General features: G+C 21.2%; 5 protein-coding genes across 5 annotated transcripts; 2 read left to right on the top strand and 3 right to left on the bottom strand. All coding sequences in view use genetic code 6, as the record gives it.

Moving 5' to 3' along the window:
• Nucleotides 1-1,471: 1,471 nt before the first annotated feature.
• TTHERM_000354889 (transmembrane protein, putative) lies at nt 1,472-2,080 on the top strand (the record flags this gene model as incomplete). Its single annotated transcript, XM_012796813.1, has 1 exon — nt 1,472-2,080. The coding sequence occupies one exon, from the start codon at nt 1,472-1,474 to the stop codon at nt 2,078-2,080; it is 609 nt and encodes a 202-aa protein (XP_012652267.1).
• Nucleotides 2,081-3,207: 1,127 nt separating this feature from the next.
• Nucleotides 3,208-5,152, bottom strand: TTHERM_00354870 (transmembrane protein, putative; the record flags this gene model as incomplete). Its single annotated transcript, XM_001010385.1, has 2 exons — nt 3,208-4,407; nt 4,880-5,152. 2 exons carry the CDS (start codon nt 5,150-5,152, stop codon nt 3,208-3,210), a joined length of 1,473 nt encoding a protein of 490 aa, XP_001010385.1.
• Nucleotides 5,153-5,705: 553 nt separating this feature from the next.
• TTHERM_00354860 (hypothetical protein) lies at nt 5,706-6,593 on the top strand (the record flags this gene model as incomplete). The annotated part of the gene is made up of 1 exon (XM_001010384.2): nt 5,706-6,593. Exon 1 carries the CDS (start codon nt 5,769-5,771, stop codon nt 6,591-6,593), a length of 825 nt encoding a protein of 274 aa, XP_001010384.1. The 5' UTR covers nt 5,706-5,768.
• Nucleotides 6,594-7,999: 1,406 nt separating this feature from the next.
• Nucleotides 8,000-8,539, bottom strand: TTHERM_00354850 (transcription initiation factor IIA, gamma subunit, helical domain protein; the record flags this gene model as incomplete). Its single annotated transcript, XM_001010383.3, has 2 exons — nt 8,000-8,212; nt 8,354-8,539. 2 exons carry the CDS (start codon nt 8,537-8,539, stop codon nt 8,000-8,002), a joined length of 399 nt encoding a protein of 132 aa, XP_001010383.1.
• Nucleotides 8,540-10,240: 1,701 nt separating this feature from the next.
• On the bottom strand, nt 10,241-11,299 carry TTHERM_00354840 (hypothetical protein; the record flags this gene model as incomplete). The annotated part of the gene is made up of 1 exon (XM_001010382.2): nt 10,241-11,299. The coding sequence occupies exon 1, from the start codon at nt 11,255-11,257 to the stop codon at nt 10,241-10,243; it is 1,017 nt and encodes a 338-aa protein (XP_001010382.1). The 5' UTR covers nt 11,258-11,299.
• Nucleotides 11,300-13,381: the final 2,082 nt, after the last annotated feature.

Below are 13,381 nucleotides of genomic sequence, written 5' to 3'. Positions count from 1 at the left end.
ACCTTATAAATTGTATGTCCTTCTTTTTATTAATTATAATTTGTAGTGAACAAATATCACTAAAAGGAAATTAAGCTAATAAAATTCTATTCATATAACTAAAGACAATTAAAATTTGTTTGTTCATCCTGAATTAATAATACATTACTATGTTTTAAGCAATTATAAAAATTTTTAGTAACATAAATATTAAATAAATAAACTAATAGATTATATAAATAGAGTATTTATTACTTTGTTTAATCTAAATAACATTCTCTATTAAAATATTTGAATTTATTTTAGCTACTATTAAAGATTTTTTAATTTTATAAATTGCCTCAAACACACAAAATTAAATTTTTGAAGCTGTCTATTATTAGTTTTGATATTTTATAAAATATATTGAGATATTTTAAGTAAAATAAAATATTTATATTCTTCACTTTCAAATAAATTATGATTTATTCTATATTTAATAAACCTACTTCTTAGCAATTTAATATGAAAGCTACTAAATTTATAATATTCATACAAAATATTTTTTCATATATTAACTTACAATTTTTTTGTTTAATTCCTCAATAGATTATTCGACTTCCATATCTCAAGCTTTTTCTTATTTGCATTTCTTAAAATTAAACTCTTTTATTTTAAATTTTCATAAAAATATTTTTTGAGCGAAAATAAAATAATTATGTCAAAAAAAAACTTTAAACTCTACTTTTTTAATCATTATTATAAATAAAGAGTAAAACAATCTTTATATGATTTAATTCACATAAATAGAATTTTATGTAGAATTAAATTACTGCTATCCAATAAAATCATAATTTTTTTATTTTACTAACAATTTTTAAAAGTTAATTACTTAAAATGAAACAAACAAATAAAAAGAAATTTGTTAAATTACTTTTCTTTTTTATAAAAGATGTTTTAGATATTTTTTAAAAAAATGAAACTAAAATTATTAAATGAAATTAATGTAAAAGATTAAACCACTTTTAACCAATTGTTATTGAAAGAAAATAATATATTTTTTTATTTTTTTGAGAGGCTATCTATTTGAATTTTGAATTTTTATTTTAAATAAATTTAGTTGTAATCTTTTATATTTATTTACAAAGTATTTTGAATGGCTAAAATATTAATAACTGATTTATAGACATTTGAACAAATATTTTACTTTATTAATTAATTTTAAAACAATTCACAGTCAACTTCAACTTCAACTAGTGTGATTACCAGCTAATCTTGTTTTTTTCTTTTTATTTCTGTGGAAATTAATTTGAGTTGTTCTCATCTTTTTAATTTCTAATGCTTGATTATCCATAATTGTAACAAACCTTTTTCTGGCCTAATCTTTTTCTGCATGATCTCTTACATAATCTTCATATTTCTTTTTATCTAAAATAGCTTGATCTGATTTTATTTCCTTAATAACCTTTTTAGTGTGGTTTTTAAGTTTCTTTTTAACTCTGGATTTTTCTAAATGGTCATTTAAGGCCTTGCCCTTCTCAATAATACGAGGATCTAATTGCTTGATTTTTATTATAGGCTTTTCTATAAGAATATCTAAGGAGCTCTTGTAGGAGAAATCGTTTATCCACTCTCCAATTTTATCTTAACACTACTTTAAATACTCCTTCAAGTTTTTTCCAATTTATCTTCCATTTTCATATATGTCTTAGAGCTAGTAGAAGATAGGCTAATAAAGGAAATCAAAATTAGACTCCATGTTTGTAATTTTAAAGGTGTTATTCAAAAATGCAATACAAATTCTCAAAAAAGCTTGCAAAGCGCTATGACTTAAGCTTTTTTCATTATTAATGATAACACTCTCAAATAAATTATCAAAAGTAATCAATCTTTATTTATCATCATCTTTATCATTATTCTATTGCAAAGTAGCATTTGTATTTTTTCCATCAATGTTGCTAGTAACAAGCTATTTTTAAAGGAAGATAAATAAATATCTCATTCCAGAGTAAAGTTCGGGCACATGATCACGACACTTACGCCAGCAATTGAATCCAACAGTAAAATAGCTTAAAATTAGCAAGCAATTTTTGAATTGCTCACTTTCACTCATGCATAATGACTATATTTTTTCTGCTATATAAGTTTTGATGATTTAACCTAAAGCATTTTTTTTAGAGAGTATATCCAATCCATCTCCTAATTTTATAATTGTTTGAATGGCTATGATAGCTGTCAAGTGATGCACATGCTTCTATTAGTGAGAAAGCTCTTATGCTTCAATAGTTTCGTGCATATTTTCAAATGCTGCTATCAAATCATTTTTATTTTCTTTAAGTAAAAGTTTTTCTACTTTTTCAAGAAAAGCGAGGTAAACTCTATTAACATCTTTATAGGCTTTAATATTTAAAAGAGTCTCTTATACTTCAAGTAAGAGTGTACTAATATTCTTTAGTATCTTATCCATCCTAATAAAATATATTTTTGTTTTCTACTTTACCTAAAAAATAATAACAATATATATATCTATATTAGTATTTTCTTTATTTGGCAAGATATTATTTATTTAATTGCTTATACTAATAAATCAATACTTAATAAATTGATGTATGTAAAATATTAAACCAAATAATATATAATCTAAATTGGTTTACATATAATCATCATTATTATTGATAACAAACAAACTAGTTAATAGAAAAACAAAAAAAATATTTGCAAAATAAATTATCCTACTTTAGTAGTAGTTATAACAAAAACAAACTCAATTATTTATTTTTGTTATCTTTAATTACTTTTTTCATAATAAATTTCACCCCTAATGATTTATTTTTGTATTTTACTCAAAATTCTCTATGCAAATGCTATTTGCTCTTTATTAATTAATTATGCATCATAATTTTTATTTAAAAATAAACTTATTAGCTAAATTATTTTATTTGTAGATTTTTTAAATAATTTAAAAATTAATAATTAATTATTTAGTATTGATTTTAATTTAATTTAATCATTTTAATAATTTGATATTATAAATAATAGCTAATATAGATAGAATAATAAAATTTAATTAATTTATCTGAAATATCTTAGAATATAATTTATTATTTTAAAATAGCTTTACTCATAAATAATTTTAATATGTAAAAAGTAAAAGATTAAATTTGTTAAATTTCTGCAATATCGATTTATAGATAGATATTTTTTATGAATAATAATTAAATTTTTTTATAAGTTGAGGATGGATGTTCATCACTCTTATGAATTTTCTTATCTTTAGTCATTTATTGTTCTGAATTGTGATCTATTGCCGATAAAGCTTAGTTATTAATGATTTTAAAGAATGTTGTAGCCGTCTTCGTCAATGTCTTCTATGAGACCAATTTTCTTGAATATGGAGGGTAAAACACCAAATAAGAAGAAGTATAAAAAGAAGTAGTGGAAGGCACTTAAAAAGAATTCGTTAATGCCAATTTATTTAACCCAATTTGTTTCTACTATATCTCCTTAGAATACCGTTAAAACAATTGATGGCCCCATACATAAAATTAAAATCAATGATCTATAAATTCTATTTTTGAGTGCTCCTCTGTACCAATTATAATTTTTTGCAGTATTTCTATAGGTATAAGCTACACCAAATACAGCACCTATTAAAGCAAACAAGCAGGAAGTTTAAACAAAAGTAAACCAAGGTCCTAATATTTCATCGTATGGTAAGTCTCCATTTAGAGTTCCATTTGCATATGAACACTGTATGAAATTTGTAATCCAATCAGTTGGTGCATAATAATCTTAGGAGCTGTATAAGATAGTTGCGAATGTTTCTGAGAGAACCAAATATAAAAACCAGTAGAAAACATATTTCTTTGCTGATCTTTCTTGAATGGTAGATTTTTGTATCAAGCTATCAATGTAGCTGTCCATAAACTTCAGCGAGTAGTAATAAATCAAGAAATACATTATTGCAAGTAAAATGTTAATGATAAAGTCGCTTCCCATAATGTACTTTACAAATACCAAAAGCAAAACGAAAATACTCAAAGCAATCTCAAATATTTTGAACTTAATTGAAATTTTAGATTAATCATCCATATCTCTATTAATAACTCTTCTTCTAAAGCAAAAAACTGTGTAAAATATTAAGAAATATAGTATGAAAGCGCTTCTAGAAGGATGACTGTAAGTGTTTAAGCAGACAGGTGAGCCAATAGTATCACTCTACCAAAAAGGGCGAGGACCGCCATAAACCATTTCTAAGCAAGAAATCAAATAGTTTGAGTAGATTCCCATATAACCAACTTTGACAGCAATTAATGAGTCAATAGAAACAAACATAGTTCCAATAAAAGCAGTAAGAATCAAGAAATTATACTTAAAGAGATCTAAATATCCAAACATGTCCCAGAACCAGTGGGCTTTAAACTTCCAAAAAGTAATTTCTGCTTCGTTCTATATTCGTTTTAATTTAAAATAAATTGTTTCAATGAATATTTTAAAAAAGAAAGCATGCACGCATAATAAATTAATGAATAAATTTTTTAAATGATGCTTTAAATAAAAGAAAATTTATTATTTAACAAAATAGATTTTATAATTTTTTATTTAATTAATTTTTTCTAATTGAGGAATGTAAAAAAACTATTTTTGCTTGAAAAAAATGAAATATTTTAAGCTAAAAGGTAGAATTAATTATAAATTGAAAAAGAGATTATTTCAGTTGTTGATGTGTTAATATTTTTATACTTTTATTTGTAGATTTTTTAAATTGTAAGCAAATTAATTTATGTTTGTAAAAATAATAAAAAAGCTAAATGGTTTCGTACGAATCGAATAAACTCAATAGCTATAAGTTGATAATTTATTGCTTTAAATGTTATTAGTTTTTTTATATGGATTGTATTTGTAAAAATGCAATAAATACCTCTTATTTAACTGTGATTTCTTCAATCAATCCTAGTCCATTTTGTATGTTATGCAATAATGTTACTTCATTATCTAAAAACACCTCATAGAAAATTCTTTCTATAATGATCAACAGTATTACAACTGAAATTCCAATAACAGTTCGAAGAAGTTTCTTTTTGTAAAGGTTAACTTAGGTATCGTTTGATTGATAAAATGAACCTTAATGCATTGATATATTTGATTAATCATCAGAAGGCCTTTTTGGGCGATTGACATCAGGTATTTCCATCTTTTATAATTGCAAAGATTACTCTATTGGTTATTTTTAACTTAACTTATCTGCTCGCTAATGCTTTTAAACTTATTTTATTTGTAATGTTTTTCAGAAATTAATATAGAAACCTAACTATCCCTATTTTATGATTTTAACTTTTGATACGATTTATTTGCTTTTCTTTACTTTAATTTCTTAACTATTTTTGTATGTTAAAATTTTTGAGTAAAAAATCGTATCAGCTGCTTAAAAAAAATAAATTAATTAATTGATAACTAAATGCAAAATGACTACAATAATTTTCTGTATTAGGCCAATTAATAACAATAATTTAGTTTACTTTGTATCTTATCTTTCAATATCATTCATCTAAATAATAGATAAATGGCCTTGAAAATTAGATATCAATCATTCTTACTTACTATTATTATTAATTATATCAAGATTTCTTGTTTGTTATTGTTCTACTTTATAGACAAAATTTTTAAAAGGTTTTGGTCTTAATTTTTGATATAAAATTATAAATGCATATTTTGGTTGAAAAGTGTTTGGTATTTTAATTAAAAAAGATACAATTATTAATTCCTACTATAGTTAAAATACTACTTTTAGCATATCAAGATAACAAAAAATGAGTTAAGAATTAAACAAATAATTGGAATAGTTAGAAATCAAAGAAGCTAAATAGGCTTAATAGGAAGAAACTAAGAATAACTCTTAATAATAAGACTAGCAGCCATAAGAGGAAGTCAAAAAGAAAAAAGTGGTCAAAAGCGTTAGATTCAATTTGGAAATTAAAAAAGCAACATAGGCTGAGAAAATAGCTAAAGAAAATTAGGAATAACAACCTTAAAATGAATCTAAAGGATTATTCCCTGCAACTCTTCCTGAATAAAGCTAAGAAGAAAATTAAACTGATTTAAAGCCATCTCTAGAAAGCTAATATACAGAAGAAGAAATAAATGAAATGGAATAAATCAAAACATGGTTATTCACAAATATTAAAAGAGATATAGATAATGCTAATGCAAAGGGAGCTAACTGTGTACAACTCAAAGTGAAAAACTTTGTTTTACTCAGAAAGGAAGACAATTAGCTTTATAACAGAGTTGAGTTTGATACAACCTTTGATTTTACAACTATTGAATAAATATTACTTTCACCAGAAGAAGCTCATCCCGCCTAAAGTACTCTTAAATACTGTATGGTGGTACTCTTTGGAAAAAACAAAAATGTTCCTTTGGTATTCCCATATTGCTATTAAAAACTCGACGAAATAGAAGAGATGTAAAAAGAAACTGAACAAACCAAAAATAAAAAAGAAAAGAAGAAACTCCAAAAGAAACTAAAAAAGAAAATGGGAAATTACACTCCAAATGAGTTAGATAATTGGATCTTTGTAAATTCTAATTTAAAGGAGGCTTTCCATAAAATTAATTCTTTCCAAAATATTTGATTCTATCTTAAAATTGTAAATACTAAATATAAAAATAAGCTATGGTGTATAGTTTGTTTCTTTAATTGATTGATTGATGTTGTTTCAATAAATAATTATTTTTAAAATATTTTTTTCATTATTTTTTACACTTAATATTTTATTGATTCATAAAAGCTAATCAAATTGACACAAAGGAAATATGATATTTTCTACTTTTATATTTTTGCTTAAATTAACTAAAATATATTTTTAATTATTTAATAAGAGTTTTAATTGGTATAAAACTTCTTTAGGAGTGCTTTTAAATAAATAAATATATAAATTGATTTTAATGATGAAGCTTACATTTAAATTTTTAGAAAAAATTCTATTCAATAAAAATTACATTTTTTTGCTAACAATAAAATTGATGATAAATGGCAAAATTATTTTTAATTAGACTTTTGTATTTAATTTTGAAAATGAATTAACTTTTTGGCATATTTGATCAAACAAACAAAAAAAGAATAGAAATATAAAATTTGAATTTTATTTGATTAGTTTTATAACTTATTCAATAAAAAATTGCATTTAACAAAAAAATTATATGATAAATGATAAATCATTTTAAATAACACTTTTTTATTTAATGTTGAAAATGGATTAACTTGTTTAATCAAACAAGCAAGAGCATATTTTGAATTTTATTTGATTAGCTTTATATTCTATTCAATAAAAAATTGCATTTAACAAAAAAATTATATGATAAATGACAAATTATTTTAAATAAAACTTTTGAATTTAGTTTTAAAAATGAATTAACTTATTTAATCAAACAAGCAAGAGCATATTTTGAATTTTATTTGATTAGTTTTATATTCTATTCAATAAAAAATTGCATTTAACAAAAAAATTTAAAATATCATTTTAAAATAAGACTTTTGTGTTTAATTTTTAAAATGGATTAACTTATTAACTTGTTTGATCAAACCAACAAAATTATATTTTGAATTTTATATAATTAATTTTATTTTCTATTCAATAAAAAATTTCATTTAACAAAAAAATAATATGATAAATGACAAAACCATTTTAAATAAGACTTTTGTGTTTAATTTTGTAAATGAATTAACTTGTTGGCATGTTTGATCAAACAAGCAAAAATCGAAATATAAATTTGAATTTTATTTGCTAGCGTTTTGTTTTGTGAATAATCTATAAAAAATAAACAATATTTGATAGATAGATTGATAGATATAGCAGAATGAATGAGACACAAACTAATATAAAATAATAATAGCTTATAAACATACTATCAAAATGTAAAACTAATAAAGTTTGATTGATATTATAAGTAGTTTTTATTGTTGTTGTTGAGTGGTTATTAGAATTATTTAGCGAACTAACGAATGAAAGAATGAAAAATTATAGTTTTTACAGGTCAATCACTTTGCATTACTCTTTTTTTTGTTTTTATTATCTTTATTGGAAGCTTGCTCATAAGCAACAATCTTCAAATACTGTGGTTTTATATCAATTTTTGAGCTATTATTACTATATTTGACATCAATTTTTGCATCTTTAACTACGAGTCTGCAAACTTACTTATTATTATTCGAGTTTTCAAGGGGAATACGCTAGAAAGTTTCAAGCTTTCCCTAATATTTAATCATAAAAGTTATTAATGCTTTGCTATATGATTAAAACTCATTTTTATTTTTACATGATCAGCTCAAAACTTATAAAATAATGAATTGGCCGAGTCAAAACAGGAAGAAAAATAAATTAATTCAATGTACGTTGATTGTAGCGTCAGGAGTATTCTAGAGTTTAGACATTTCTTCATCAAGAACAGTATCATAAATCTTCCATATCTTTTCAATTATTTCTTTTGATTAGGGATCTTCGTGAATTACTTCTTGTATTGTTTCTGTTAGAGTTTTTCCTAAACTGCAAATTCTGTAAATATCCTTTGAAATATCCATCTAATTTGATTATTATTATATTTTTTTTATTACACAATATTTAAAATCCCTTTTTCCCCTATTTAAAAGGCCCATTTAAATAAAACCATCAGGTTAGTCTTTGTTTCAATGAATTTCTTATCTTGTTTTAATTCATTTTTTACTAATTATCAAACAATTCACACTAATCCATTCATTAATTCATTACCTTACATAATTTATTTATTTTTAGATAATAAATAAATATTTAATCTATTTTCATAGCACCTATCTATACTAAACAAACAAATACATATACCTATTATCTCATTATTTTTATGAAATTATTTTAAAATATAACTTTGTTTTTATGATAAAATTTATAGGTAAATTTAAAACTATTTTGAAAATATTAGTTAAAAAATTGGTAATATTTTTTTTTATTCCATTTTTTAATTCCTCTAAAGCAAGTTAATTAACATAAAACAATAAATAATATTATTAATTACCATATTTTAAAAAATAAATTTAAAAAAAATAGGATATTCACAATAGTATTTTGTATCTATTACCTTTTCAATAAAAGAGTTTGTTTTTATTAATTATTACATTTAAATTTAACTATAAAAATAATTAAATTATTCTTTTCAGTAATATTTAAAATGTTTTGATTATTTAAAATCTTGCATTTTAAAGAAAGGTTCATTTAAACAAAAATCGAAAATATTTAAAAAATTACTCATTTACAAAATATTACAAAAAAAAAATGATTATTTTGCAAGCAGAAAATTAATTAGAATAGCAATTAAAAATTTTTAAAGTCTAATGAGTTATACGAGTTTGTTTTAGAAAGGCTAGTTATTTTGATATTAAAAACAACTATTTACTTTTAAAAATATATTTAAAATATCTTTTGATATAAAAACTATTTATTAATTTTAAGGGTTTAAATAATTAAAAGATTTTAATTGACTAAAATTCATTATTTTTATAATAAAAACAATTATTAGCATTAAAAAGACATTTTTAAATATTAATATAAATATCAATTTTTAATTAAAATAATTATCAAAATATCAACAATTAATTTAATTATTAATCTAATTATTTTAATTATTTAAAAAATTAAATTGATTGCTAAGTGAGGAGAAATTAATCATTTAAAATAATTGAAACGACCATATTTACTAGTAATTCAATTTTAATCGTATTTCATTAATTCATTTTTTTAAGAATTAACTTAGTAAAACTAAAATATCTAAAATTAATGTTATTATTTTATTTATTTAATATAGAAATGATTTATTTTAATTTAATGAATAAAAATATCAAGATGATAGAAAGATAGATTGCATAAGGCATTAATTTTGTAATATTTGCAAAATTAAAAATCTTTAATCTAAAGTTTGTAACTTGATAGTGTAATTTGTGACATAAATTAATTTGATTTTTTGAGAAGTTATAATTTTTTTATTTTGAACCAATTTATTGATATTTTAATGAATTTCGAATTCATGTCAAAGTTTATGTAAATTTTTTATTTTAAACCAAAAAAATTATTTTATTGCACAGAGATTGTTGTTATTTCTTGAAAAAAATAATATAAAAATATAGAATTTAATTGAAATTATTTTAAAATTTTAAACAAAAAACAACAAATTAAACTTAAAAAAATAAAAACTTTATATAGTGTTTTTGGTAAAAAAAATTCAAATTTTATTTATCTTATAATTAATTATTCATTCAGAATTGTTATTGTTGTTGTTAGGTATTCTTTTCTGCTATTAAAATTTGTTTAGTAGAAAAGTCTACTCCTAGATAGTAAGTTTCTAAGACTCTGTTACTAAGAGACATAGCTCCTTTGTAAGTTGCAAGTTAAATTAAAACTTAATAAATTCCTTCAGCCAATTTGAATGTATATTAAGAAGGTAATACGGTGATAATGAATGGCTTAGAGTCTTCTGTCACAACTTAGATTTCAAGATTTTTCAGTTTGTCAGTGGAGGAGACTGAAATGAAGTGATTTTTGTTTGGCTAATAATCATATTTTATGCCTTATGCAGTGAAAGCCTTTAATAAGTCTTATATTTAGAAAAGTGAAAACAAAAAGAAAGGTTAGTTGATATTAAGAAAAACAATTCTTGGGCTAAATAAGCTGAATTAGCCGTATTGTACATTTTAGCTGGAATAGGCACTGTAATAACCTGCTTCTCCAGAACTTTTTAAAGAGAAAGGATAAACATTATCTTTAGTTTTTGATAAATCAGCATCACCTATGTCAATAGTACCCTTGTTTTATTTAGAACCAGCCTAAGGTAAACTCAAAAAGATCTATTACTTAGGAACTTTGTGATCAAGGTAAGTAAAGGCATTTACTTGACCGTCATACTTAAACCCAAAGCAGAATTAATTTGATCCATAAAAGACAGATCCCCTATTTGGAATAGTAAACTCAAAGTTAATTTTCTTTTCTCCAATAAAGAAGTCACCTGAGTAGTCATTTCCATCAGCAAAATAATTTGAACCAACTTCTGTATTTCCACATTAAACAGCTTATGCAGGAGTTTCAGTAATCGCATTAGAACAGTAATCTATCACTGGAGTAACATAGAATTAACATTATTTGCCATCTTGAGTTTTCTATTAAATAGGAAAGACTATAGTACTATCATCCTTAAGAATAAGTTCAGTAGTAAGACCTTCAAAAGAACAAACTGAGCTAATTAAAATTATAGCTAAGATAATTTACTTTTTGCACATCCGATTTAATGTTAATTTTATTTTTTTAATTATTTATTTTTTTTATCAGGTTCAATACCCAACAATTTATAGTCTTTTGTCTAATTTACTTAAAATTTTCTTTTATTAAATAAAAAGTAATTGCAACTAATGGTAATTTTATAGTTTGGTTGTGTGATTAATTATTTCTGCATAAACCCTAGTAAGTTTTGCTTTCAAATACATATAGAAAAGTTATTCGAACAGATTTTGATCAAATTTAATTTTATTAAGCACATAAACGTAAACTATTTTTGTATTGTAATTAGATCATTTTATAGAACTATTTATAATTTGAATTTTAATTCATTTTGTTTATAATGTAAATGTAGCTAAAGAATCAATTATCAAATAAAAATAAAGTTTTTATTCATAAATAGCTGAATATAAAATTATTTTAGTTAATCATTAAATCTCAGATTGTAGCTAATTCTAATGATCTTGTGTATTATTTGATCTTTTGAATGTAATCTAATTAAAATATTACATTTTAAATTAATTTTTTAATTTGCCAAATAGCCAAATATAGAAAATACAGAAAGTAAGTAACCTAAACTAATAATTACATTATTTAATTGATATATCCTTAATTTTAAACTTTTTACTCTTTAAATATCAATAAATTAAAATTATAATATACATACAGATTGATGTTTAATTTAGACTTTATTTTTATCGCAAAAAATACTTTAATGTCACACATTTATTATATTTATATATTATATATGAGGAAAATAGCAAACATTTTTCAACCAACTTTTATTTATACATAAGATAGATCATTTATTAAGTCAAATAAATTATTTAAAAAAGGCTAAATGAGATGTCTAAGATATATTTTTTCCAAAAAATATTAATGCTCATATTTTAGAATAGTAATATAAAATCAAAATAAAGTATTCACAAATAATAATCACACAACTCTTATGAAGTATCTATAAATAATTAAAAACTATTCAATTTAATTAGAATTTTCACTTTCTTCATTAATAAATTTTTAACGAATTTTTTATTAAAAGAATAGTTTTTTTGCTAAAATATAACTCTATATTATAATTCAATAAAATAGATTTAGCAATATAAGGTAACTTTTATTTCATAGAAACTTACTTTTATTATATTTAAGCTTAAAATAATAAATAGTTAAATAATATCAAAACCCTAAAGTAAAAAAAGTTTTTGTTTATGTTTACAATGAATCATAAAAACAAAAAATCAATTATTTTTTAAAATAAATTTTATTCTCTAAAAAATTTACAAAAATATTTTTAAAATGCCTTAATTAAGATGTTTGTTAAATATTATCTTTTCAATTTTATTAATAAATTTTATGAATTTTAAATGATTATTTGATTTCGTCAAATTTTTTTCTAATCTGATAAAAAAAATAATAAATTTTGAATAATTAAATTTTTTAACTTTAATAATATAATTTTCTTTAAAATATATTTATTTATTTATTATAATATTTACTAATTATTCCAATTAATTTTGTCTATTTTTTATATACTAGTATTATTGAAATTTAAATATTTAATAGAAATTTCAAAATACGAAATTAAAATTTAATAGAATTAATTATTAAATAATTATTTATTTATAAAAATCAAACGAATTTAAATGAATATCAAACACTTTTCATTAAATTATAATAGAAATAACTTTTAAATTAATTAATTATACAAAATATTAAAAAGAGAATTAATTTTTAAATAAAAATAATCATTCATTTATAATAATTAACTTAATTTAAATGAATTTCTAACACTTTTCATTAAATTATAATAGAAATATTTTTAAAATAAATAGTAAAAAGAAACTATTAAAATTTTTATTATTTTAATTCTAAGCAATTAAGAAATTAAAAATATCTAAAATCTAATTATTTAAAAAAAGCTCAATTAAAATAGATGATATTTTCTAAATAACAAAGATTCATCTATCACCAATATTTTAAGGCAAAATAATATTAAAAGGCAAGAAATTATTGATAGAGAGAATTACATCAATAGAAATTTTTGTTAAGAAATAATTTAGTCAGATATGGATTATTAAATAGCAGGAAACATGCATATTTACATACAATTAGTCAATTAATCTAATAAA

The sequence above is a fragment of the Tetrahymena thermophila genome (genome assembly GCF_000189635.1).
Source record: "Tetrahymena thermophila SB210 genomic scaffold scf_8254697, whole genome shotgun sequence".
Lineage (NCBI taxonomy): Eukaryota > Ciliophora > Oligohymenophorea > Hymenostomatida > Tetrahymenidae > Tetrahymena > Tetrahymena thermophila.
This window is presented reverse-complemented; position numbering and strand designations above follow the sequence as displayed.